We start from the raw sequence: 25371 nt of genomic DNA, 5'->3' as shown, positions 1-25371 counted from the left end.
AAAGCTCGGACGACAGCGATTACGAGGTGACGCAGGTGCTGTACGAAGCCTTTTATTCACGTTGTCCATGCACAATCCTTGAGTGCGCGTAATGGAAATGACGGAATTCTCCGACTACCGCGATCAAATTACGCATGGTAGACGGCGAGTTTGGTTGCCGTGGCAACGTACAGAGCGGAAGTCGGATATGGTTTCCGGAACCGTTTTGTGTGACGCGCACGCAGACTTCCTGTGTGATCCCCCGCGAAGCGTTATTGCGCTCTGCTGGCCTATTCGGATTTGTGAAACCCGAGCGCTCGCTCGAGGATTTGGGCGGCCGCTCCAGAGCGACCAGTGAAAAACGCCATTAGATCCTGCGTAGTGACATCATCATACGCCGTTGTGCATTTGATAAATTGCTGCTCAAAAGCTTTGTTTTTCTTTGACACAAAAAATATCGACTGAAATAAGCAGGTGAAAGTTCATCTGAAAAAAATATTCACGCAAAAATTCCAACTTTAGAAAGGAAATAAAAACAAAAAAGTACGTCCAATTATGCCTGGATTTCAAGAAGATAGAAACAAGCAACGAAGAGCCCTAGTTACCGATGTATTTTATATTTATCTCATTCAGGGCTTATCTTATCTTGACAAGAAATGAAACAATTCCTGCGTCCAACCTTAAAGAAAATGTATTTTCTTACTTTTAGGTAGACCTGTAAATTTGTAGAGAGCTCTTTTCTTCTTCACCTTATGTGCGCTGTGCTAACTACAGCAGTTCTTGGAATTAAGTACGCGATATTATCAGTAAGAGAAACCTCACAATGAGCGCCACAGCTAGTGAAACTACATGGCGATAAGCAACCCCTCCATCGTATACTGCGTTATTCATATTTTTTTTTTGTGCTGTTTCACAAGCTGGTCGAACTGTATGCTGCATTTTCTTGAGGTATGTCGATGCGACCGTGACGAGTAGTTTCCTTTATTTCTTCTTTTTTCTAATTATTCGATGCAAATAAATGAGTGCACCAGTCCCTCCACCTGCACGAAGTGCACAGTCGACGACGGCAGAAGCTCACCGGGCGAGTAGGCGAGAGCGTTGAGCGCGCTGTTGGCCACGCTGAAGGTCGCCAGCACCGCCCCTGTGTCGGCGGCCAGCACCGACACGCGTCCATTGGCGCAGCCCACGGCTAGCGCAGAGCCCCGCGGGTGCATCGAGGCGGACAGGCACTCGGACTGCACGACAAGGCTTCGCATTTACACGCTTCGGCGAAGTCAGTTCGGTCTTACTACGGTGCCACCAGCCGAAACACATGTCTAGCAATGTAGTGAGTGCAGCTAGGGTGTTCGCGTTCGTATAACGCTTGCACCGCACGATCTGTCCGTACGACGTCCTGATCTGCCGCGGTGGCTTCGCGAGTGCGGTGTCGCACAACTGATAGCTCGAGGTTTCGATTCCCTGCCGCCGTGGCCGCATTTCGATGCCAGCGAAATGCGAAAGTGCTCGTGCGATTATATCTGTATGTGCAGGTTGAAAAAAAAAAGAGCAGCTAGTCAAAATTACTGCGGAATCTCCCAATACGACGCAGCTCAACATCGGATCGAGGGCTTCGCACGCAAGACCCCAGAACTCAATTTCATCCGACCTACTGCCGCCGCCTTCGTGTTTCTTTCATTCTCTCTTTCTGGAATTTGCAGTCGTACTAATCAACCACCACTGATCTCTAACGCTCATCGCATATCTTGCTGAGGCCAATTTCCTGACCTAAAGTTCAGTTATGGTGTCATCGTCACATTTATTTTATTGTGATAGCAATTATATAGACTTTCCAGGCGAATTCTCGCCGTCACCGTTGGCACGAGTTTCCGCATGAAGTGCAAGTGCGATAAGTTCCACGCGCCGTTTCCTGTTCGTGTGAGAAAAAAGTCGCAGTTTCGCCCGAAAGGCGAAGCCCCGATTGCGATAGCAAATTAGTAGATAGCTAGCTATACGAAGTAAGAATAGTAGTTTTATCGGTGGTATAAACTCTTAAACATTCGCTTACTAACTAAATAAACAATGACATAATATGTAAGCGCCACTGAACGAGGACGTAGAAAGAAACAGACGCACAGAGACAGCGTTGTCTCTGTCTGTCTGTTTCTTTCTACGTCCTCATTCAGATGCGCGTACACATTCTATCATGGATTCAGACCAACTTGCACGACTTGTTTTAACTGAATTAACAAGCATGGTGTCACGCGCACAGGTAAACATGAACACATCTCACTCGATGTGAGCGCAGAAATTCGCTGTCAAAATGCTGGAGCCAGGAATCGCGGCAGCAGCAGCGATTGAATCGACCTTCGCGCATCACTGGCTTCAACGCGAACGAAACGTCGAAAGCACAGCGCATACGACGCTACCAGCAGCACGCGCACTCTGCAAACATTGCAGGTTGTTTTGAAGAGCACGGCCGCGCCGTTATCAGCAGCCGCCGGAGAAGCCCCCCGCCTTTCTCTCGCCATATCCCGTGCTTCGCGCGCGAAAGGCACGGCGCCCTTCAGGCCCGCCTTCCTCGCTCGCAGCACACACGTGATTGAGCGGAGTTACCTGGCTCACCCTCGTACGCTTTCACTCGTACATATAGCATACGGCGGCGACGATGATTTTATCGCCTTTGGTCTTTAAACGGATCTTCACGGCGATGGCGACGGCAGAAATACGCCACGAGTGTACACATAACTGGTATAGCACAAAAAACGTGTGAGCGTGAGCCGAGAGGGATGGTGGTTTGAACCGCGCCATCCTCGCGCCTACCCAAGCGTGATCAAACGCGAAGGTGATCTCACGCTAAGGATGGTACGGAGTAAGGCTGGTGAGCTCGCGTCGGCCGTGGCTGCGCGTGGCTGTCCGCGCGGCTGCGCACATACGCGTTGAGGATTGCTACATACAGGGTCTGTTCTGAAAGTAGTAGGACTGGTTTTTTGCTGGGCGAATGGGCGGACGAGAGCCAGTTTGCGCACTCAGGATCGGTGAAGGGGGATATTGAGAACGCTGGAAAAAATCGGCAGTCGTCTCTGGGCCATTGAAGAGAGCAAGGTCGCTTGCACTGTGAAACCCTGTCGAAACACCTCGTCACGGAGAATCATGGAGCGCTTACTGGATCAGCAATACGTGATAAATTTTTTTGTAATGCTTAGTAAAACGGGCAAAGATACTCACGACGTGATTGAGGAGGCCTACAGTGATGCTGCCATGGGTAGATCAGGTGTTTTTGAGTGGCACAAGCTGTTCTGAGAAGGTACGGGAAGAGTGTAAGACGACGACCACTCCAGACGCCCTTCGACCAGCAAGACCAACGAAAATGTGCCGCGAGTGAAAAATTTACTTAACAGTGATCGTAGGTTGAGTATCAGAATGATTGCTCGTGAAGTGAGCATTCCTTAAACGCAAGTTTTTGAGCTCGTGACAGAAAACTTAGCCATGAGGAAAGCGTGCGCGAAGTTCGTGCCGCGAGTGGTTGTCAGAGAGGCAAAAAGCCAACCGGAATGCGATCTGCCAGGACCTTCTTCATCATGTGAATGAGGACCCCGACTTTTTGGACAATCTAGTGACTGGTGACGAAAGGTGGGTGTTTGATTACGACCTGGAGAGCAAGCGGCAGAGCTCAGAATGACCCACCCCTTCTTCCCCAAGCCCCAAAAAAGCACGACTGAGCGAATCCAAGCAAAAGTCTATGCTCATTTGTTTTTTTGATTGACATGGAGTAATTCACAAGTTGTTCATACGACCCTGACAAACAGTTAATGCAGTTTTTTATGTGGAAATCCTCAAAAGACTGCGAAAACGCATTGTTCGTGCCCGCCCAGCCATCATCAACAATTGGCGGCAGCACCATGAGAACGCGCCGAGCCACACAGCGTTCCGCGTAGTGAAGCATCTTGCCCAGCACGAGGTTCGCAAGACTGCCTCAGCCCCCCTACACCCCCGACTTGGCCCCACCAGACTTTTATCTATTCCCGAGAATAAAAACAACGCTCAAGGGGAAGCATCACGGATCGATAGAGGCGGTTCAACAGGCCATGATTCCGGTCCAGGCGTTCCTGGAGACGTACGAAAACTGGAAAACTCTTTGGCAGCAGTGTGTAGATGCGGAAGGGTGCTACTTTGAAAAATTCTAATCTCCACTATCGATCGCCACTTATCGACGCTTGGCCTATCTTTATCAGCAGAAAAATCAGCCTTCATGCTTTTCCCGGGAGTGAGACGTAAGTCAACACGTCTGACGCTGAATATCAGAATATCAAATTCTTCGCGCAACTCATGTTCGATTCCTGGGCGTCACCATCGCCAACAAGCTACTATGGCGTGGTGCGGTCGAAAGTGTTGTGGCTGCATCAGTGCAAAGAATCAACGCACTTCGTCGATTGGCAGGTGTACGTTGGGGAAACAATCCTATATCCAAAAGGACTTCTTCTTGGGCAAGTTGGTGCTTAGATTTCCTAGGTATACTTTGTAGGTATACAAATTGGCGCTTCACTGTCTCCCTTTCTTCTGTCCCTTTTCGAGAAATGTATTTTGCGCCACAAAGTATACCTAGGAAATCCTATATCCATGCTTAAACTGAACGCTGCACTGATAACAAGCCGCATTCTCTATCAGCTCCCTCTGATATCACCGTCATCGAGTCAATTCGAGCGCTTGGAGGCAGTGCACAGAAAGGGACTTCGCTTGGCGATGGTAGTTCCAACGGCGGCTTCAAACAAGAAAGTCACTAATGGGGCAGAGTCTCTTCCACTCCACCTCTTGGCATCTCAGGCCTTGCTGACGCAGCTATTAAGGCTGGGCGTGTCATGCGCGGGCACGGCGCCTCTCCGGCGGCTGAGAGCAAGAGGAGGAGGAGGAAAAACTTTATTTGCTCTAATGGTGTAGAAATTAGCGGTGGCAGAGGTGGTCGGCCATCTTCACGGTCTTCTTCCCCATCTGCGCAGGGTCGACGCCCCTATTCCAGGGCACCACTGGGGGTGGCTACTCGGCGAGCGTGCCTTACTAGTCCATGCTGGACTTTCGGGTCGCTGCTGGAGAGCACCCTCTCCCACTGCTCCGCACTCGGGTCTTTTATTTGAAGGAATTGCTGATTCTGAACGCATTCCCATGTAATGTGATATAAGGTGGGCTTGGCGCCGCACCAGGGGCAAATGTCTCTATACTGGGTGGGAAACATCTTGCTTAGTGTGTTTAGGTTTGGATATGTTCCTGTTTGCAGCCTCCTCCAGGAGGTTGCTTCATGCTGATTTAGGCTGTTGTGGGGTGGAGGGTATTTGATTCGGACCCCCTTATAGTAATTCAATATGTCTGAGTAGCTTGGGTTGACTGGTATGGGTTCCTCAGGATCGGTGCTTGTGGCCGCTCGGTTTGTGTGCTCTCGAGCTGCCTTGTCCGCCCTTAGGTTCCCTTCTATTCCAGCGTGTCCCGGTACCCAGAAAATTGTATGCCTGACTTTGTTGTTAGCCCTGCAGGAGCGGAGGATGTGAAGCGCTCTGCGTCCTACTCTGCCGTTCATGTAATTCCGACACGTAGCTTGCGAGTCGGTGAGTATTGTTAAAGACCTTTCGGATCGGTAGCCCTCCACAGCCGCTAGAGCTACGGCTATTTCCTCAGCTTCCGTTACCGAGCAGTCCTTCATTGATGCGCTGCTGATCTCTTTGTAGTCCTGGCTTATTACTATCGCAGCTGTCTTTACTATGTTTGTGCCTCTTTGCTTGGCGTATACTGCAGCATCTGTGTATACTGTTGTGTTTTTTGTGGCCAGGTACTTTTCGACGTATTTCGCCCTTGCGTCCCTTCGCGCCGTGTGGAGGTTTGGGTCCATGTTTTTGGGTATAGGGCTAACAGTGAATGTTTTCCGATATTCATCAGGAATCCCCTCCGTTCTTTGGGTTTCTTTGATTGATTCCGCGAAGCCTAGCCTCATTAGCAGTTCCCTTCCCGTTTTGGTCTGCTGGAGTCTCATGAGCTGTGCGATAATTTGGGCTTCTTTTAATTCTTCGAAGGTGTTGCTTAAACCAAGTGCCATTAGTTTCTCTGTCGATGTATTGTTCGGCAGGTGAAGTGCTGTTTTGTACGCTTTGCGTAAAATTGTGTCCGCTTCTTGTATTTCCTGTTTGGTGCAGTTGAAGTTGAAGTTCAGTAATTTCCCCGATACTCTTTAACATCGCAATGATTGGCCTAGGGCATAAACTCAGCAAAATCGAAGGCATAAAACACGCCATTTATGCAGATGACATCACCATCTGGGCCACTAAAGGCTCGCTGTGCCAAAAAGAAAGCTATCTGCAAGCAGCAGCCACTTGCGTGGAAGAATATGTCGGGGAAAGAGGCCTTGAGTGCTCTACGGAGAAATCCGAGCTTCTGAGAATTACACGGGGCAAGAAAAGCAAAGAAAGCCTTAACATATGGCTAAAGGGGCAGCCGATACCGGAAAGCCAACAAATCAGGGTCCTTGGAATGTGGGTACAATCCAACCAGCGCTGCACCCACACGCTGAAAACACTCAAGCAGTCAACAACCCAAATAGCACGCATGATCACGAGGGTGTCACAAAGGAGATATGGGATGAAAGAAGGAGACACACTTAAGCTGGTTGGCAACCTGGTGGTCAGCAGAGTCGCATACTCACTCCCGTACTTCAACTGCTAAGAGCAAGAACTCGCTAACATTTCCACGTGGCGCTGAACACCTTCCAATTTTTAGGATTGGAATGGCCTAAATGAAGTCGCCTTGACCCCCCATGGTCATTTCCGGACGTTACCTGCAGCCTCAATGTACCCCACCTACCGACGAAACGCACCATTTCAACTGCCGAAGCCAAGTGTATTGTGCTGGACCACTTGAGCACTGTGTTTCAAAGCCATCTACAAGGGTACACAGACGGTTCGGTGTGCGCACAAACAGATAGCTGTGCAGCGGCATTCTGCATACCATGCCTTGATGTGTCATGGTCTGGCCGACTGGATCGCGTAGTTTCCTCTACAACAGTAGAAAGCGCCGCAATCACCACGGCTTTGCGGAAACTACGGGCCTTTTCTGCACGAGATGTCGTGGTGCTGACGGATTCCAAGTCAGCATTAAAGAGATTACATCGGGGCCTACCTCTAGAGAAATTTACAAGGCAGTCTCTGGGACTGATTGACGACCTAACGAGCAAAGGATTTAACACAAGGTTTCAGTGGATTCCATCACACGTAGGAATTGATGGAAACGAGGAAGCTGACGCCCTTGCACGCCTAGCGCTGGCATGTATCCCAAAATTAAAACTCCAAAAGCTTTTCGAAACCCTAAGGGTGCAATCCGCCTTCACTTTAGAGAGATGCACAAGAATCCACGCGAATCCTGTGTGACTCATGGATTTACACGCGAACAAGCGACGCTTTTATACCGCATCAGGACCTACTCCGCGTACAGCCCAGCTTGGTTATTCAAGACTCGGCTTTGCGCTTCCCCACTCTGTGTTTTCAGTGGTTACATTGGCGACATCCAACATTTCATTTGGCTATGCCCGCAGTATGACACAGAAAGAAAAGCGATGGTCGACAACCTACAAAAAAGCCGTCTGACGCACAGGACCTTTGAAGACGTTGTTTTCCACGGAGGGCCCGCGGCATTCAGGAAAAGAGCGCAACGACTGCTGATAGCCTTCCTGCGAGACACGGGGCTCATCGACACCTGGTGACACACCTCTGATCTCAACTCTAAGGAGGATCAGGCGGAACAATTACCGGCTATGTATGCCAGGCTAACCCCGCCTGCTTCAACATCACCACCACCACCACCACCTAATCGTTTGTACTATTCTCATGAATAAATCTAAAAAAAACGAGTCCTACTACTTTCAGAACAAACCCTGTAGGCTTGTTTGTACGGCATCTTGTACTTTATTGTAGCGCAGGCAGAACGACGGACACACAGATAAGTAAATTAGACAGCACACAGCGCTGTCTGTTTACTGTGCCTTTCTGCCTGTCCGTCGTTCTGCCTGGCTATAACGAAGTACAAGACGCATACGTGGGCCTCGCGACGTATCTTCGATGTAGTTTGCGGTGGGTGCAATGTTTGGCGAGCCGTGATATCTGGTCGCTTAAAGTGCACTGTCATCCAGCGCACCTAGTGTTGGAGTTTGCGAAATCTTAAGTGTCGGACACACGTTGAAGCGAGAGGCAGTGTTTGCAGCCCAAGGCTCGCATTCATCACACCAGCGTTGTGGTCGTCGGGTGAGATGTGTTCACGTTTGCCTTTGTGCTCGTTACATTGTGCTTGTTGATTGAATTAATAAGAAAATGTTTAGAGCAATTCATATGGCCGATAACATGCGAACCTTACTTCGTGTAGTTGTCTAATACATTGCTATCACTATCAACGCTTCGGTTTCAGACGAGACTGAGAGCTATTTAAGTCATATTAACTTTATTTTTTTAAATGTGAAGTGCTAAAATTGTGTTAATAAAACTGTAGAAACTAACAATGAGACTATATAAAATAAATCGAGGAAAAGTTCAATACTTAAATCTCAAAATTTGACACAGATAAGTACAACACTTTCGCGAAGTGAAAGCAAAGTGGGCATGAAAGGATACGGGGAATGAAATTATTGGTGATGCTATTTCTACTTAAACGTTCCGCAAGATCGCGATATCATATCTCTGCAAATTCATCGACCAACTTTGTGCAGGTCAGTCCTGTGCCTTCAATAATTCTGCAGTGCCATCCAACTAATTCTTCTGCACAAAAGACGCCTGCGAAAAATACTCGGTGGGCATGCTCCTCCGCAATTGCGGCACTTGGGATAAAAATAAAAATTAAAGATTTATTGCCGGCACCTAGGGTGAGAGAAGAGAGAAAGAAACGCTTATTGTTCGGAACAGTGTCCCGAGCGAGGCCTAGTATCATCCTAAGGTGGGAAGGATCCTGAGTCCAGGAAGCCTTTGTCTTCTACTGCTCTCTTGGCCCTTGCGACCACTTAAAGGGTCGCCAAATGAGAGAGAGAATGCTCTTTGTTCCCATGGCTATACAAGAAATGACATCTTCGTCTGCCTTCGCGAGTAGGCATTCCTCTTTAGAGAAAGCAAGCTTCACAGGCAGGTGACGTTAAGGGGATGGTATCGTACGTTCGATATATCACGAAAACATTAAGTTTTTTTTTTGTTCGATATGCTCGAAGCAGGGCTAATGCCACCTAATATATGGCCAACATGTCTCCCGTTGACACTGCATTGTCCCTGCTTCCTGCACTGCCAGGCCGTTCTCAAAATTGGTTGAATGTAACGGCGATAGTTCAATATCCCCAATGTCAGGCTTACTTGTTGCCGTTCAGTGCCGAATTACCTGTTAAGTACCACATAAGTCACCCGACGTGTACATATTTTGTATTTTTGATGGAACCCCAGCTCCCAGTGTCTTTCAAGGTGATCATAAGCAGTCGAAAGCCAAAGGATAACTACACCCATGTGGCATGTCACATCGAAGTGCTACACGTACCTCGACCGGTGTCATCCAGACAAGACTAGAGACGTTCCAACGGCAGACGGCCCTGTCTCGGCCAACGGTAAAGAAGATGTTTTCAGTCGGCGATACCACAACGCTCACAGTTTCACGACAGTGGCTCTGAAAGTCCGAAACAGAGATACCACACTTCAGCTTTTCAGTACAGGCAAATGTTTGCTTACGCTCTGCGCACGGAGATTACGGTCATTGTAACCAGATGCAATACGATTAAAAATACAAGTTGCCAAGCACGTGAGTAATGTGTAATTGCAAAACAGGACGCACGAGAGAGCATCTAAATCAAAGGCAATACACCTTGACCCGGTAATGAGCGTATCGTCCGCAAATAATTATACAATGCAGGTATCCCGACTCTCAATACAAAATTTGATATTTTCAAATTAGGTGGCTGTAGTAGAGCAAAAATCACAGAATAGTTGTTAGTGTATCTGCTCAACTTGCTGCTGGATCATGTGAACACCTTGACTGAAGTGTTCGTCAAAGCGACTATCACCAACCACCAAGTGGCGTAGCAAGCGTAAGAGAATATAGAAAACACGTATATCTTTATACTCGTGCAAACCTTCCCTTAAATTAACTTTGATAACATAATGATTCTGCACCCACTAATATTTATGCTCATAGCTTGCTCCACGCACATACCGTTTTACTTGAGTAAACGCCAGCCTCCAATTACGCCGCTAGATACATGGATTCTTAAGGGGGAAGTTCTGACTCCGAAAGTTATGAGCAAGTTTTCCTAGAATGTAAGCTGGCCGGCGTATGAACAAAGTAAAACGCAATACAGTCTTACTTATAGCAGACTATTCCCAACTGCTTTAGGTAATTGTGCAGGAAACAAACACCAGCGATGGTTCTTGTGGTGTAAGGCGACTCGCGTCGTCACCTACAACAACACCACGTAATTGTTTATTGAGGTGCACGAATCCCAGGCGGTCCAAATTATTCCAGAGTCCCTCACTACACCGTGCGTCATAACCGATCGTAATTTCGACACGTAAAACCTGATAATTTTTTTTAAGTTCCAGATACTCCTCTTCGCATAAAAGATAGCCACAAGAACGATACAGGTTGGCTTCAGGTCCGCAGAAACTGAGTTCGTTTTACAAATTAACGACTATAATTAAATATAAACGAAGATTTATTTTCCATTCTGAAGTCGCCCTTTCGGCCGGGGACTGTGCAATTTCTCGCGTACCCCGTTATCGCGATCGAACACCAATGGATAAGTGGGTATCAACGTTGCCCATAGCCATTCTTGTTGAAAACGGTGCTGAAATCGATGTCGAAGCCGCGGCATTAACCAGAGGACAAGACGCTGTCGATCGGATGAACGTGTTTGACTCGAAGCATAAGTGATAATGGTTGCCGCGGAAATCGTGCACCTCCAACACCCACGTTAGAATCTACGCAAAGCGAAATTTTCGTGAAGTGTGTAATTAAATGCTATAAAACTAAATGCGATGCCTATTTAGTGTAATTCAATAGAATATGCAATCTCATGAAAGGTTTTATACACCGCACTAGTCATATTTTTAATGTCCTGCAATAATGTTTATGTGGATGCAGTAAACGCCGCTTACAGGCTGCGTCAAAATGCAAACAATGAGGATGCACACTGTGGGGACGTCGGAGCAGTGATGTCAGAGAGACTCTGTGCTCTATTACACGGACGGACGGACGGACGGACGGACGGACAGACGAATGGATGGAAGGATGGATGGATGGATGGATGGATGGATGGATGGATGGATGGATGGATGGATGGATGGATGGATGGATGGATGGATGGATGGATGGATGGATGGATGGATGGATGGATGGATGGATGGATGGATGGATGGATGGATGGATGTATTAATAGATGGATGCATGGAGGAGTTTTCTTTCCAAGTTTTCTTTCCACTCATTGTACAGAATAACCAAAAATGCTCTTGACATTTTCAATTTACTATTTTCCATTTAGCTCCCTGATGAATTAGCATTCCGACTGTCGCTCCCTTTTTTATGATTTAGTTCTGTTGAGCCCTTCCCAAACATAATTCTCCCTCACTGGTGGCTCTTCCGTTCTCTAAAGTACGTTTTTTTAAACCGGATATACACTTATTTATTCTCTATTTAACTGCTGTTCCATCTCTACCCACTTTTCCTTTCTACTGCCGCCCTGCATGTTCATGTAGACTAATGCATGGCGAGCTCTCTTTCTTGTTTTCTTCCTTTATCTGTCATTGACGGCGACGCTATACTGAGGTTCCCCAAGGCGACCTTCTTCATTACTACCTACACTAGCCTCTTGAGCGCTCGTGGCCCCCAAAAAAGCAACCGCGCGACCAGCAAGTCGCCAGCCCACTTCTCGTCCAAGCCTGTGATTGAAGTGGATTCCGTCTCTATGAAAACCACCACACCTTCTCCCTTCCCTGTTTACTTCTACAACTTGGAAACCTTTCTGTCGGCTCAATGGCCACATAGCCTCATTAGCAGCCACAACGGCTCTTTGTACGTGACTGTCACGTACAGGAACCAACGGCACCGTGCACACAGCTCGCGCAAGTCGTCTACCCACTTCGCGAAGCGCTAGGCTAGTCCTGTCCCTTTTCACCTTAGGAAGTCATTTAGCCCACCTGCAACTACGACAAGGTTGCCTCCATGGGCATTTACCGCGAGCTGTGCTTTTGCTCGCTCCATGACAGCGCCCAAGGCCCGCACTGAAAACCTATGAGCCGACATTATACTTGCAGCGTTTATGTAGCATTTCACAGATTGACAATGCAGTACATAGGCGCGCGCTCTGTGCGGCACTGCTGAGTCGCTCGAAGTTCCTTTTGTAAGCACCCGATGGCACAAGAATGGGGTAGCCCAAATAGAGAAAAGCCATACACTGGCAGTATATATATATATATATATATATATATATATATATATATATATATATATATATATATATATATATATATATATATATATATATATATATATATATATATATATATATATATATATATATATATATATTGTAACGTCGATTGAAGACGGAGTCTTACAAAATAGACGCTTCTGTTTAATGGCGGGTCAGGAGAAAAACGAGCAGCTCACGCGCTTCATCGTCTTTCATGGCGCCGACCTTTGCGCGCGCCGTCTCGCGGTGCGGGAGCCCCACATCATTGTGACAATTGCCCCCCCCCCCCCCCATGCGAAAAGTGACCGTTTCGGTCGCGTCAAAAAGTTCTTTCGACGACAAGAAATGGAGCTCCTCAGGTGCATCTCGGCGTTCACGTACGTGCATAGTAGAATTTCATGCGCACTGCATGAACAACTTCCACGCGAGGACGACGACGGAGCGAACCGGGGTCAGAACTGCAAGGGAAGACTTCGAAGGTCACGTCACTGAGGCGGCGTGTAACCTTGTAGGGAACAAAATACCGGCGGAGCAACTTTTGCGAGAGTCCACGGCGATAGATGGGAGTCCAGACCCACACGAAGGCGCCGGTATTGTAATGGATGTCGCGTCGACCCTGGTTGTAGCGAAAGGTGTCGGTATGCTGTTGGCTCCGGATACGATGCCGAGCAAGCTGACGTACTTCTTACGAATTCTTCCGCATGTTCGCTGGGCGGGCTATTATCAACCAGAGGTAGCATGGCGTCAAGTGTTGACGTGACGTGGCGCCCGTATACAAGTTCGAACGGCGTAAACTGTCTAGTCTCCTTTACAGCAGTGTTATACGCGAAGGTTACATAGGGTAAAATCTCATCCCACGTCTTGTGCTCTACGTCGATATACATGGAGAGCATATCAGCCAGCGTTCTCTTCAGACGTTCAGTTAATCCATTGGTTTTAGGGTGATACGTAGTACTCTCGCAGTGAGAACAATGTGTCAGCTGGAGAACGTCCTCCATAAGTTCGGCTGTGAATGCTGCACCACAATCGGTGATGAAAACAGACGGTGCACCATGTTGTAAGACGATGTGTCGTACAAAGAACTTGGCCACTTCATACGAGTTTGCTTGCGGAATAGCTTCGGTTTCGGCGTGCCGGTTTGAGTAGTCGGTGGCGACGACTATCCATCTGTTGCGCGAAGAGGTCACTGGGAATGGCCCAAGTATATCCATTCCTATTTGTTGGAATGGTGCTTGCAGAGAGTCCACAGCGTGGAGAAAACCAGAGGGTTTATCTGGTGGTTTCTTGCGGCGCTGACAATCACGGCACGTCTTGACGTACCGTTGCACAGAAGAAAAAAGCCGGGGCCAGTAATACTTCTGGCGTATCCTTGCTAATGTCTTAGCGAATCCCAGGTGTCCTGCACATGGCTCATCATGGCAGGCTTGCAAAATGTCTTGGCGCAGCGCCGACGGCACGACAAGGAGGTACGTATTCGGACCTCTTCCGCAGTTTTTCTTGTAAAGGACGTTGTGCTGCAAAGAGTACGATGATAGGCCGCGCACGAGCGACCGAGGTAAGACACCTTCAGCTCCTTGAAGGCGCTCGATCACCGGCAGCAGCTCAGGGTCAGCGCACTGGTGCTCCGCCATCTTTATGGCGTCAATAACGCCAACAAATGGCAAGTCATGGTCACGGTCCGAGGGCGTCGTAGGGAGTGGTGCGCGTGACAAACAGTCGGCGTCGCTGTGCTTCCTTCCAGATCGGTAAACAACTGTAATGTCGTACTGTTGTAAGCGCAGGCTTCAACGGGCTAGTCTGCCTGAAGGATCTTTGAGGTTGGCAAGCCAGCACAGGGCATGGTGATCGCTGACAGCCTTAAAGGGTCTAGCGTACAAGTAGGGTTGGAATATACTAATTGCGCACACAACCGCTAAGCATTCTTTTTCAGAGTTGAGTAGTTTTACTCAGTCTTGGTGAGACTGCGGCTTGCATAAGCAATGGGGCGTTCCACACCAGCTTGCCACTGCACAAGAACTGCGCCGAGACCCGTATTGCTGGCGTCAGTATGATTTCAGTGTCAGCGTCTTTGTCGAAATGAGCAAGTATTGGGGCCGCTTGCAAGCGCTTGCGCAATTCATTGAACGAGTACTGCTGCTCGTCCGACCAAATGAAAGGCACATTGTCGCCTGTGAGCCGTGTCAGAGCCTCAGCGATTCTCGAAAATCCCTCGACGAAGCGCCTATAATATGCACACAAACCAAGGAAGCGTTGGACAGCCTTCTTGTCTGTGGGAGGCGAAAACTACGCTACGGCAGCTAATTTGTCGGGGTCTGGTCGGACGCCTGTAGGACCAACGATATGGCCAAGAAACTTGAGCTCTTGGAACCCGAAGTAGCATTTTTCAGGCTTGATGGTGAGGCCGGCAGTACGGATCGCCGTGAGGACACTCTCGAGTAGTGCGAGATGATCGTCAAGCGTGCTCGAGAACACGACGACGTCGTCCAAGTATACGAGGCACGTTTGTCATTTGAGTTCAGCAAGCACGGTATCCATCATCCGCTGAAAGGTGGCAGGTGCGGAACAGAGACCGAAGGGGAGAACTTTGAACTCATCAAGCCCGTCAGGTGTCACAAACGGTGTTCTTTCACAATCCTCTTCATCGACTTCGATTTGCCAATATTCTGATTTAAGATCCAACGAAGAAAAGAAACCGGCATGCTGTAGACGATCCACTGCATCGTCGATGCGTGGCAATGGATAAACATCGCGCTTGGTGACACGGTTCAACTTTCTATAATCTACACAGACGCACAGTGTGTTGTCTTTCTTTCTGACTAACACTACAGGGGAAGCGCACAGGCTCGTGGACGGCTGAATCACGTCGTCTTGGAGCATCTCTTTCACCTGATGCTTGATCACTTCTCTTTCCACTGAACACAATCTCTAAGGAGGCTGACGAACAGGACGTGCGGACTCGAACGTTATATTCCGGTGCTTTGTGATGGACGTGCGCCGTACTTTGGACGACATTAAAAAACAGTCCGCAAATTCATTCACGAGTCTCAGTAGATGGTCTTTCTAATGGTCTAGGCAGAGCAGCGTTAATGTGAATCCGTTGATTTAGGCTGGGTAACTCAGATTGTTGAGATGATGCGATTTCCAATGTGGCAGTGTCAGTAAGATCAATGATTTCGCGAAGAAATGCGATTGTCGTTCCTCGCAGTAACGCCGATATTCGTTGCTAAAGTTTGTTAGCAAGACGACTGAACATTTGTTCCGCACCTGAAGAAGCCCTCTGGCTATCCAAATGTGGCGCTCAAGAAGCAGAGGGATGTTTGCCTCCGCAATTCCTTCGGCGTCGTCCTCCATGTCGCATCGGACAAGGGTAAGCACACTGCTCTTGGGTGGTAACGTGACGTGATCGTCAGCGACGCGAAGCGCGATGTCACGGTCGTTGCCGTTGTTGTTCGCTATGGCTTGCGTAGTAGCGAAGCTGACTCTAGACTCTTGCAAGTCGATGATGGCGCCGTTCGCCTGAAGGAAATCCATGCCGAGTATAAGGTCCTTCGAACATTCAGGAAGAATGACGAAGTCGCCGATGTATGTGAAGCCCCGAACATTGACTCGTGCCGTGCACCGGCCCATTGGAGTTATGAGGTGCCCTCCTGCACTACAAATCTGAGTCCCGGTCCATTGCGTCGAAACGTTGTTCAGGATACGCGCGAGATTCTGGCTCATAACAGACGTGTCGGCACCCGTGTCGATTAGCGCCGTGACTTCGTGGTCATCTATGGTAACTGGAACGTCGCAAGATACTGACACCGAACTACACTGCTTTCTCTGCGTCGCAATTACGTCATTTCGCGGTCGTCGTAATGGAGGATCTTCAGCGTTCGCAACGTCAGCCGCCTCACCTCCGCAGGTCACTGGACTCAGTTCTCCCGGGAGGCAGGGCTGGGTGAGCGACCCTTGTTGCGATCAGCCTGAAGACGGGGCTCGAAGACCTGTTTCTGGCGGGTGACGGTGACCGGGGAACACGGAATCGTGGGGCAAACGATTATGATGATGTGTGGTGTTGTATGGCGCAAGGGCCAGGTTTGGCCAAAGAGCGCCATGACAAGTGGTAGTGTTACCGATGTATTATGGAAGATGTGACTTGCCTGTAAGGTGGCCTAAAAATAGTCGCTGTAAAGTGCGTAAAATCTATGTACTATAAAATTATGGCGATGACTAATGACTAATACTATCAACATTAAAATCCATCGTAGAAGAATGATGCAAAATAAAAATATATAGGATGGTAAAATTACTTGGAGCACTGCTGCCTCGCCAGAGTCCTTGAAACACAAGGGCCTAGAGGCATGTGCTATACTAAAGAGCTATCGCAGCGGCATCCTCTGAAGAGAGGACCCGCTACGAACATGTAGGGCTAAAAACATGCAAGATAACATCTTTCAGAAAACTTAGGACTGCGTTGGTGTCAAATAAAGGTTCTGCGCCGAGTAACATAACAGGATGAAGGGGGATGCGCTGCCGGTATGCTAAGGGAAAATGTTTCTTTCTTTCATATTCGGCTTCCCGACACTCCAGGAGGACGTGGAGGACGGTCAGCCTCTCCCCGCATCTACCGCAGGTTGGAGGATCATTCTCAGTGAGTAAATAGTTATGCGTGCCAATTGTGTGTCCTATTCTGAGACGACAGAATAGGACATCTGTTCGGCGTGATTTTGTTACAGAGGGCCAGAATCCTAACTGTGGCTTTATCACGTGGAGCTTATTATTTGTTTCCGCGTCCCATAGGCGTTGCCAGTGGTTCCGTAGTTTCCTCCGTAAGAAGGGCTTCAGATCTGTGACAGGAACTGCAGCGGTGGGATTAGCAGAATGCCATGCAACTGACGTGGCCATCTGCAGAACATTACCTTCGATGGCCCTATGACCTGGCACCCAGCATATAATCACATGCTGCTTAGAAACATATGCTTTACATAAGACGGAATAGAGTTCAATTATAACAGGATTTTTGTGCTTACAGAACGATATCAAAGCCTTCACAACACTTAGAGGGTCCGTATATATAACTGATTTTCTGAGTTTTGATTTCCTTATATGCTTCACGGTCGACAATATTGCGTAGGCCTCAGCCGTGAAGATACTAGTTTCGGGATGCAGTACGTCGGATTCCGAGAAGGATGGACCGACGGCTGCATAGGACACCCCGCCGTGTGACTTCGATGCGTCAGTGTAGAACTCCGTGCAGGAGTGTTTGTGCTGGAGTTCCCGGAAATGCATTTGGATTTCAATGTCTGAAGCGTGTTTTGTAACTTGCATGAAAGATATATCGCATTGTATGAGCTGCCACTCCCAAGGAGGTAGCAGCTTGGCTGGATGCATTAGGCAGAGCTCGAGGAGTGGGACATGCATTTGATCACTAAGCTCCCTCACACGCAGCGAGAAAGGCTGTCTAATGGAGGGACGATTATGAAAAAGTGTAGCATATGTCATGTCGTTAATGGTATTAAAACATGGATGTTGCGGATTAGAGTGGACTTTCAGAAAATATGTTTGGCTGATGTATGTTCTCTGCAGATGAAGTGACCACTCATTTGATTCTGCATATAAACTTTCAATGGGACTTGTTCTGAAAGCTCCAGTGGCTAGTCGGATTCCTAGATGGTGGACCGGATCTAGCATCTTTAGCGCGCTCGGGGCTGCATAATGATAGATCACGGCACCGTAGTCGAACCGTGATCGAATGAGGCTCTTGTAAAGATTCATTAAACATTTCCTGTCGCTGCCCCATGTTGTGTGGGATAACACTTTAAGTAAGTTCATTGTTTTTAAGCATTTGACCTTGAGGTACTTTATGTGTGGAATAAACGTTAATTTCGAATCAAGTATGATGCCTAAGAACTTGTGTTCTTTGTTCACAGGAATTCGCTGATCATACATTTCGATACTGGGTTCTGCAATGAGCCCTCTCTTTCTTGTGAAAAGCACACAAGAACTTTTGTTGGGGTTAACTTTAAATCCGTTTTCTTCTGCCCATTTGGACACTTTGTTCAAGCCCTGTTGAACTTGCTTCTCACATACAGTAAGGTTGCAGGATTTGAAACCCATCTGTATGTCGTCTACGTAAACAGAATAAAAAATGGCTGGCGGTAATGAAGCACGGAGGGTGTTCATTTTCACGATGAAGAGCGTGCAGCTAAGTACACCTCCTTGAGGTACACCAGTTTCCTGTATAAAAGGTCGCGACAATACATTGCCGACTTTCACGCGAAATGTACGGTTGGACAAATAGCTTTCCATTAGGACGAGCATATTGCCACGGATGCCTACTCCCGACAAGTCTCTCAAGATTCCATAGCGCCACGTAGTGCCGTACGCCTTCTCCATATCGAGGAATACGGATAGGAAATATTGTTTGTGTAAAAAGGCGTCACGAATGTTTCCCTCAATGCGCACAAGGTGATCGGTTGTGGACCGTCCTTCTCTGAAGCCACACTGAAAGGGATCGAGGATATTGTTGAGTTCAAGGAAATATACAAGTCTGCAGTTAAAATTTTTTTCAAAAAGCTTACAAAGACAATTTGTAAGAGCTATCAGACGGTAGCTTGCCGCCAAGGAAGGGTCTTTACCCTGCTTAAGAACAGGGACCACAATCGCTTCTTTCCATGTGGATGGGAGGTATCCCGTAGCCCAAATAGCGTTGAAAAGCGTGAGTAGTGTAAGTTTGGTGTCAGTGTGTAAGTTTCTGATCATTTCGTACATGACTCTATCAGGTCCCGGTGCAGAGCTCTTGCATGTGGTCAAAGCAGCTCTCAACTCTGCAATACTGAACGGCCAGTTATAAGGTTCATTCTGTCTGGATTTTTGCATTATTGGCTTACATTCTTCTGTTTGCTTGTATTTCAAAAATGATTGCGAATAGTGGTTTGAACTCGACACGCTCTCAAAGTGTTCTCCAAGTGTGTCTGCCTGATCTTTCAGTGTTTCACCTTCTGTGTTCACCAATGGAAGTGAATATGTTTGTCGCCCTTTTATCCTATTAACCCTGTTCCAGACTTTGGCCTCATCTGTATAGGAGTTGATACCAGATAAAAACTTCTGCCAACTCTCTCTTCTGGCTTGTCGGCGGGTTCGCCTGCCTTGGGATTTTACTTTTTTTAAAATTGATAAGATTCTCCGCAGTGGGGGAGGCGCGTAGCATCCCCCACGCTTTATTTTGTTTCTTACGAGCGATCCTACAATCGTCGTTCCACCACGGGACACGCCGTTTGCATGCCAATCCACTTACTTGTGATATACATTTAGTTGCGGCATCTATTATGAAGGCTGTAAAATATTCCACGGCAGCATCAATTCCTAACGAGGACATGTCATCCCATGATATACTAGTTATGTTTCGGAATTTCTCCCAGTCTGCTGTCTCAGTCTTCCACCTAGGAGCCTGTGGTGGATATTCGTCTTCTTTAAGTGTTCTTAATAGTACGGGGAAGTGGTCGCTTCCGTAAGGATCGCTCGTAACTTCCCATTCTAGTTCAGGCAGTATGGACGGAGAAACTCTGCTGAGATCAATTGAAAGAAAGGTATTTTTTGCAAGACAGTAATATGTGGGTTTCTTCTTATTCAGAAGGCACGCACCAGAAGAGAAAAGGAACTGTTCAACAAGACGACCTCGCGCATCTGTACGAGAGTCGCCCCACAGAGAGCTGTGCGCATTGAAATCGCCAAGAACAACGTGAGGTTCTGGCAATTGATAAATAAAGGATTGGAATTCATGCTTCGTTAATTTGTAGTGTGGGGGTATGTAAAGAGAGCTAATGGTGATGAGTTTGTTCAGGAGTACAGCTCGAACCGCCACTGCTTCGAGAGGCGTTTGTAGCTGTAAAAGTCGACATGCAATGCTCTTATGGATAGCTATGGCAACACCGCCCGATGATGCGACAGCACCATCGCGATCTTTGCTAAAAGTTATATACTGTCGGAGAAAGTTTGTGTGTTTGGGTTTTAAGTTTGTTTCTTGTAAACACACCACTTTGGGATTGTGTTTGTGGATTAGTTCTTGAACATCATCAAGGTTTCTAAGGAGACCTCTGACGTTCCACTGAATTATCTGTGTATCCATACTGGAGGTCAATAGGTGCTGTGTGTACAGAAACAGAAGTAGTGATTAGGAAAATTACAGAGATTAAGTTACAGAGCCCTTTCGAGGCCCTGTAACGTGTAACGGGAGTTTTACCCTTTCTGGAGCGTTCGAGGGAGCTTCGCCGTTCTTTAGGCGCTTGGTGCACCTTGAGGATAGGTGTTGTGTCCATTGCCTCTAGTGAGGCTCCGGAACGTGCTCTTGCGAGCGAGAAGTTTTCAGAGGGAGTCCCGCCTTGGAGGGCAAGACCCCTGCGCCCACCACCCCGGAGGTCGGTGGGGCTCCCTGAGGGATATGGCTGCGCCGGCTGTTGCCAGCGCTGGAAGGGGCCGGGGAGGTTGGGGCAGCCTCGGCTGCGCCCACCTTCGGGGTCGATGGTCCCTTCTGCTCGGTTGGCGGAGCAGCGCTAGCTGCAACCACCGTGGGGGCAGATGGCGTAACTGCCGACTCACTGCGTGTGGGTCGGACAGCCGCCGGAGGCCGTTGTGACGCTGCCCCCTGACGCGCCACTTCAGCAAAGCTTTTCTATGGCAGGTATGCTACCCGCCTGCGTGCCTCCTTGAACGATATATTTTCCTTAACTTTGATTCTAACTATTTCTTTTTCTTTTTTCCAGGATGGACAGGACCGCGAGTACGCGGCGTGTTCCCCATCACAGTTCACGCAGTGTGGAGCATTCTCGCAATTGTCAGATGGGTGTTCTTGGGCACTACATTTCGCGCAAGTCTGGCGGCCTCGGCAGTTCTGTGAACAGTGGCCAAATCTTTGACACTTAAAGCATCGGAGAGGATTGGGGATGTACGGTCTGACTCGGATCTTTATGTAGCCAGCCTCAATGGTCTCAGGCAGCATACTTGATGCAAAAGTTAGAATTAAGTGCTTTGTCTCAATTTCCTTGCCATCGCACCTGATCTTTATTCTCTTGACATTGGTCACATTCTGATCGATCCAGCCCTCCAGTAGTTCGGCTTCACTCAGTTCCATGAGATCGGCATCGGAAACGACTCCGCGGGTGGCGTTCATTGTGCGGTGCGGTGTGACCGTCACTGGAAGATTCCCAAAGGATGCTAGATTAGAGAGTTTCTCGTACTGTGTCTTATCACGCAGTTCTAAGAGGAGGTCGCCACTTGCCAATTTAGAGACTTTATAACCTGGGCCAAAAGCTTCACTAAGTGTCTTTGCAACAAGAAAAGGTGAGATCATTCTCGCTGCCTTTTCTTTTTTCTCTGAATGTACAACATGAAATCTTGGAAAATTGTCATTATTGAATGAGTTGTCATTGTCATTATTGAATTATTGAACGCCTTGAATGTGCGTGCGTGTGTACTTGCATTTGCGTGTGTGTCCGTGTTTGTGTTTCCGTACTTGAATATGCGTGCGCACAAGTGCGTGTATGCGTTTGCGATCATACGCGCGTTTGTGTATGCATGCAGTTCCGTGTGCATGCGTGCGTGCATTTTTGTGCATGTGGTTATGCGTGGGCGTGTGTAAATATGAGAACGGGCGAACATGTATCGTATCTCTGTTGCGCATAAGCTTAATTCAAGGTACGGTACGATGCGTTTCTTCTGTTTCTGAAAAATAAAGCCATGCAAATATGTCCAGCGGACAACTTACGCAGGGCGTTCCGAAGCAGAGCCGCAATAATTGAAGCGTGCCGCGGGGTATAGGCGACACAATGGAAGCAGTCGCACGCCAAGTCAACAACTTTTACGTTTTTAGCGCACGAAAAGGGGCGAGAAACAGAAGTACGACGCAGGCACAGCGCTAACTTTCAACAATTTTTTTTATTCTGCGACGCGGTACACATATATGTAGGAAAGAGGCACCAGCGCACGCATGCGCATATGTACTGGTTTTGAGCAAATATGACAGCAACGAGACATATGTGTAATGGAAAGTTAAGATGATATTGACACGTGTACTTCTCTTTATCGGGCGACACGTTTCACCGCCTAACAAATGTTATCGCACAGCGCAGGACGGGCCTGCATGTATCGGAAGTTTCTGGAATGTTATCGATGCTTCCATCCGCTGTCTGTGATCGAACCTTGTGTAATCTGATTGCATGTGTGCACGACGCAAATAATGTAGAACTTTGTGGAAGGCACGCGGTTCCCAGTGATTACTCTGGAACGTTCGACGACTGACGTATAAAAGCCGACGCACTTGACCCGCTGATCATTTTTGACGATCGCCGACTGTGTTCGCCGCTGTCGCCGTTCTTTGAGTGTAGCCTGTTTCTGAGGGCACAACTTCACCCAATAAAACGCTAGTTTCGTCTTTCCCAGTCTGCCTGCTTTCTTCACCGTCACTACCACGTGACAATATCGAAGATGAAGAAAAGGTAAAAGTCCGTAGGCCTTTTTCTTCAACGCAAGTTGAAATTGATAGCAGTCAGTGATCCTTTTCTGACCAAAAACTCAGAATAGGTTACCTGAAGGCGCATGTAGGCAGTAATTTGAAAGCTTTCTCTATAGATATAAAAGATCTATATTATTCACTGCCACATGGTTAGTTATTAGTATGTGGTCAAGAGGCTATTGATAAATTGTAGCATTGCCATTTGTTGGGCGTGTTGGTAAATTGAAAGCATATTTAGCGCAAGCAGACAAGGACGTAAGGGAGACGACAACACAATGCACAATGCTATTGATACTTACGATGAACTAAAGTTTGTAAACACCATCTGTATATCTACACAGGGTTTTCTTGAACTATTGTCCGTTTATCTCGCTCGACGTTCTCCAAGTGAGATGGAAGTGTTTATCTCCAAAAGAAGAAATTTGCATTGGTGCCTGTATTGCACCAATTTTAAGTGACCTTTATATCTTGCTCCTGTAAACAGGTTCCTGGGTGCGAGATTAGAAAACTCAAATCTAAAGAAGGCGTATAGGTACGTTGACGACTATCTTGTGCTTCTCGATTCAAGTTCAAGCGGGGAGGTTTGTCCTGATGTCACGCAAGTGCTAGATCTTTTTAACAAGTGGCAAAAAAATACATCGGCCAAACGGGAAGGTGCGTAAATGATGGGCTGCGTGAACACGCAAATAACATGAGAACTGGAGGAGTCGGGCATCTGGCTTTTCACTGCAGAAAGTATGGGTGCAGTTCCACCTACAATCAGTGCACTGCGATAGGAAGAAGCCCAACGCAAGCAACCCGTGAGATTATTGAAGCGGCGAAGATCACTAGTTTGGGGAACGCTTGTGTTAGCGCGCCTTCAATCGATATTTCAAAAAAGAAGAATTAGATTTTTTAAACGTGACACAGAGGGTGGCTTGATGGAGATGGCATTTTAATCTTGCAGTTACAATTTTTTTTTTTTGGCTATGCATGGTCACCTTTTTCATCTTCGATATCATCATACCTTTCCATTACACATGTCTCGTTGCTGCCTTATTTGTTCAAAACCAGCACATATGCGCATGCGTGCTTCCCTGTCTGTTCCCTGTCTGTCTGTTCCATGGTCAGCTGGCGTGCTATTGTTACGACGTCTTTCGAAAAGCCCCCAAAATGTGAACAGAGGCGGACAAAAAGTGTGCAATAACTCCACTGAAGTTGTCTAAGTATGTTAAGCATACCCCCAAATTTTAGTTAGCAGCCCCCCAAAGTAAAAGTTGGCCCAGTCTCAAATTTGAAATCTTTAGTACGCCCACCCCCAAATTTCTAATTGGCCCATCCCCAAGTTTAATTTGGCCAACGCACAAATTTCAATTAGCCCACCCCCAAATTTAAGGTGGCCCACCCCCAAATTTCACATCGGCCCACCCTCAACTGTCGGGTAGCCCACCCCTTAATTTCAAGTTCCGCTAACCCTAGAATTTAGTTAGCCCACCCCTAAATTTCAAGTTGGCTCACTCCCGAATTTCAAGTTGGCCGACTTCAAATTTCAAGTTTATTTATTTATTTATTTATTTATTTATTTATTTATTTATTTATTTATTTTCGATACCCTCAATCGCTGAGGCATTGCAGAGGGGAGTGGGTCACAACATAGAAGCGAAGAAAAGAACAGAATAAAACGTGCAGCGCGATACAGTATTCGCGACAAATTGTAAAAGTGAAATAAAATATCACAGAATGGTACTAAAATAAATACAACTGAACAGAAATAAACACAGCATGTTATACAATGCTAGTGGCAAATATGAACGTAAGAGAAATTTGGGAAAGGGAGAAAAAAAACAGGAGAAAGAAAAGAAAACGGGAAAAAGCAAAAGAAATTGCATGCATGGCGACAGCTGTAAAAAGAAAAAGAAAGGAGTGGGGAGGAGAGGTACACGAGATGATTAAGCAGGGCTATCGCAATGCAGGTGGGTGCCGTGATAAGGTCGGTACGTAGTGATGAAGGAAGGAAGACCTTACGAAAGAGGCAACGGCGGAAATAGTTACGACGCAGTGACAGAAATGGCAGTGATACAGCGTGTTTCATGGTTGTTACACTTGTTGTACGATGGTAATTAGAAACAATGAAACGCGCGGCGTTATTCTGAATTTATTCTATATACCTAAATAAATTTGTGTGATGAGGGTTCCAGATTGCAGCGGCATATTCTAACTTGGAGCGCACAAGGGTTTTGTATAGAAGCATTTTGAGGGTAGGTGGGGCTTCATTGAAGTTACGTCGTGAGTATCCTAATGTGCGGTTATCACTGTTACTTATCATGCTAATATGAGTATTCCATGTTATATTGTAGGTAATAGCAACCCCCAAGTACCGGTATGATGATAAATGGTCGAGTTCAATGTCACCTAGTTTGTACGTTGAGGAGCTATCGTACTGCCGAGAAACAGTCATTAGTTTGCAAGTTGAGCCACAGCC

At 47.4% G+C, this 25371-nt stretch overlaps 1 protein-coding gene across 5 annotated transcripts in view; it reads right to left on the bottom strand.

Annotated features, from left to right (window-relative positions):
• Positions 1 to 25371, bottom strand: part of LOC135904559 (echinoderm microtubule-associated protein-like CG42247) — a 172013-nt gene that overhangs the window by 48036 nt on the left and 98606 nt on the right. For all 5 annotated transcript variants that reach the window (XM_070534615.1, XM_065435414.1, XM_070534616.1 and 2 more), the window contains 2 exons: positions 9496 to 9621; positions 1058 to 1214 (listed from right to left, as the gene is read on the bottom strand). In XM_070534615.1, coding sequence (XP_070390716.1) covers positions 1058 to 1214; positions 9496 to 9621 — 283 coding nt within the window. The remainder of the gene's footprint in view (positions 1 to 1057; positions 1215 to 9495; positions 9622 to 25371) is intronic.

The sequence above is a fragment of the Dermacentor albipictus genome, chromosome 2 (assembly GCF_038994185.2).
Source record: "Dermacentor albipictus isolate Rhodes 1998 colony chromosome 2, USDA_Dalb.pri_finalv2, whole genome shotgun sequence".
Taxonomy (NCBI): Eukaryota; Metazoa; Arthropoda; class Arachnida; order Ixodida; family Ixodidae; genus Dermacentor; species Dermacentor albipictus.
The sequence above is the reverse complement of the archived record's forward strand: the minus strand, read 5'-3'. Positions and strand labels throughout refer to the sequence as shown.